The sequence below is a fragment of the Hyposmocoma kahamanoa genome, unplaced genomic scaffold, assembly GCF_003589595.1.
Source record: "Hyposmocoma kahamanoa isolate Upper Pololo Valley unplaced genomic scaffold, ASM358959v1 73984, whole genome shotgun sequence".
Classification (NCBI taxonomy): domain Eukaryota; kingdom Metazoa; phylum Arthropoda; class Insecta; order Lepidoptera; family Cosmopterigidae; genus Hyposmocoma; species Hyposmocoma kahamanoa.
Window position 1 is genome coordinate 264 of NW_020653881.1, and position 1,922 is coordinate 2,185.

Genomic DNA, 1,922 nt, shown 5'->3' on the forward strand with positions numbered 1-1,922 from the left:
TAAAAAATGCCAGCAGTAAAGGTTCTCCGATTATAAAACCTTGTAGGGGGTGAATCGCCAAAATAGCAGCCGACACCGACCACCGGACAGGGAGTAAATTACAACCTATATCGCGAGCTCGCTGCACTTTCACTTACGAATGTCATCGGGGCGAGACGGAAAATAATTTCCAAGCCCGCTTTTGATATTTTCAACAGCATCCCCACTTCGTTAAAAAACAATTACTTACATCGAATCCATTTCCAGACGTTCATAATCTTGCTGAGCAAACCAGTGGACTCCATCGAGTAGAACGAAGTGACAACGCACCGCGAGTGGCGTCAGCCAGAATCATCTAGCTCGCTATAGGGGGAAGATATGTCACTATCATTTCCTACGCTGACATCGCCAGAGTTGCTGAACGTCGACAGTGTCGAGGTGTTATCGTCCACCAGCGCTTGGAGTACGTTCATCGGCGAAGGTGGTAGCGGTGATGCCTGTTGATGCGTCATCTCAAGTTGTGGGGAAGATGGCATGAACGCTGGCGCCTGCGCAATATCCGACCCAAGCAATAGCAAAGGTGCATCTCTGTCGTCACCACCTGTCCATGGACTTGGATGATGCCAAGTCACAGTCGGCGGTTGCGAGATCCACAGCCTCGGCATCGAGTACATAAGGTTGCAGGGCCCAGCAATATCAATCGCACTTTCAGGCGCTATTATACTCTCAGGTACACATTGAGGTTTGGTGCACCTGATACTTGGGTTCCGATTAGAGCGGTTGCCTCTAGGGACGCGAGTGCGCGAGAAGCGTCGCGTCGTACTGGTGGTGGAAGCAAGCACTGGCAAAATAGGCCCCGGTTGCAAATTGCTTTTCTTATCTCTCGTTTTCTTGAGCTGTATGTTGCTAGAAAGTTTCTCGAGCGTCATCTCTCCAATGGCGTGGTCTATGATGAGCACGCACTCCTTGGTGTAAGGCCTGTGGCTGTCTTTGCATATCGTTTCCGGCACGCCTGCACCGTCTAAATGAGGCACGGTGATGGTAACTTCGTTCTTGGTAGCTACATCCATTGTAGCCACTTTGTGCTCGTCCACAGACGCCGGTCTAAAATCATACTTCACAGTGTGGTACTGTGACGACGGATCGCTGTCGGTGAGGCTGGCTCCGAGGTTTAGCTCCCTCGCTTCCAAGTGGTTGAATTTGGGCTGGTCCGCCATCTCGCCCGTTTTACCTCGCACCTACTTGTGTTCGTTAAGACAGGGCACTTGCCACAGAAGTAATGATTGGGGATTGGTTAGGTGTTTATGGTTGGGATCATTGTCTATAACAATAGTGACAATTTATTTATTTTCGGGCAATGTAAATCCATATTTAAATTAGTAACACACTTCTAAACTATGTTAGTATAGTCGAAGGCAAATAATCATTTATTCCATGAGTAAAATTTTTAAAAATTTAAAACGTCGTTCGTGACGCTGACCTCCCTGAGATGAACGAGCAAGAAACTCTAAGGATTGCTCTTTTCAAATAAACTTAAATGCTATAGAAAATACATTTTGAATCATATTTGTGTGGAATGTAGACTCACGTTGTCTTTCTATACATCTTCATACATAGTCTACAATTTTGTAATATGACTTTTCTATTAAAATACTTTAAACTTAGGAAATGGTAGATAATCTTAATATATACTACGGCATCTTATTGTAAAAATGTATACAGTTTCCCGTAAAAAAATCATTTACCTTAGATAAACCAAACTCGTGGTAACAATTATTTTAACCAAAGATCTTTAAGGAAATGAAAACTATTTTTCCGGATTCAAATCGCGTGTATTTGTTTTTCCAAACAAACCGACGTTTCGGGCCCTTTACAGGTCCCATGGTCACGGTTGACTGAGGCGGTACAGTCATCAACCAGTTATGTCTAATATTAATGCAAAC

The 1,922-nt window shown here is 44.4% G+C and overlaps 1 protein-coding gene across 1 annotated transcript; it reads right to left on the reverse strand.

Moving 5' to 3' along the window:
• Positions 1–320: 320 nt before the first annotated feature.
• Positions 321–1,196, reverse strand: LOC113232341 (ell-associated factor Eaf-like). Its single transcript, XM_026467017.1, has one exon. The coding sequence runs from the start codon at positions 1,194–1,196 to the stop codon at positions 321–323; it is 876 nt and encodes a 291-aa protein (XP_026322802.1).
• Between the last annotated feature and the right edge of the window lie 726 nt (positions 1,197–1,922).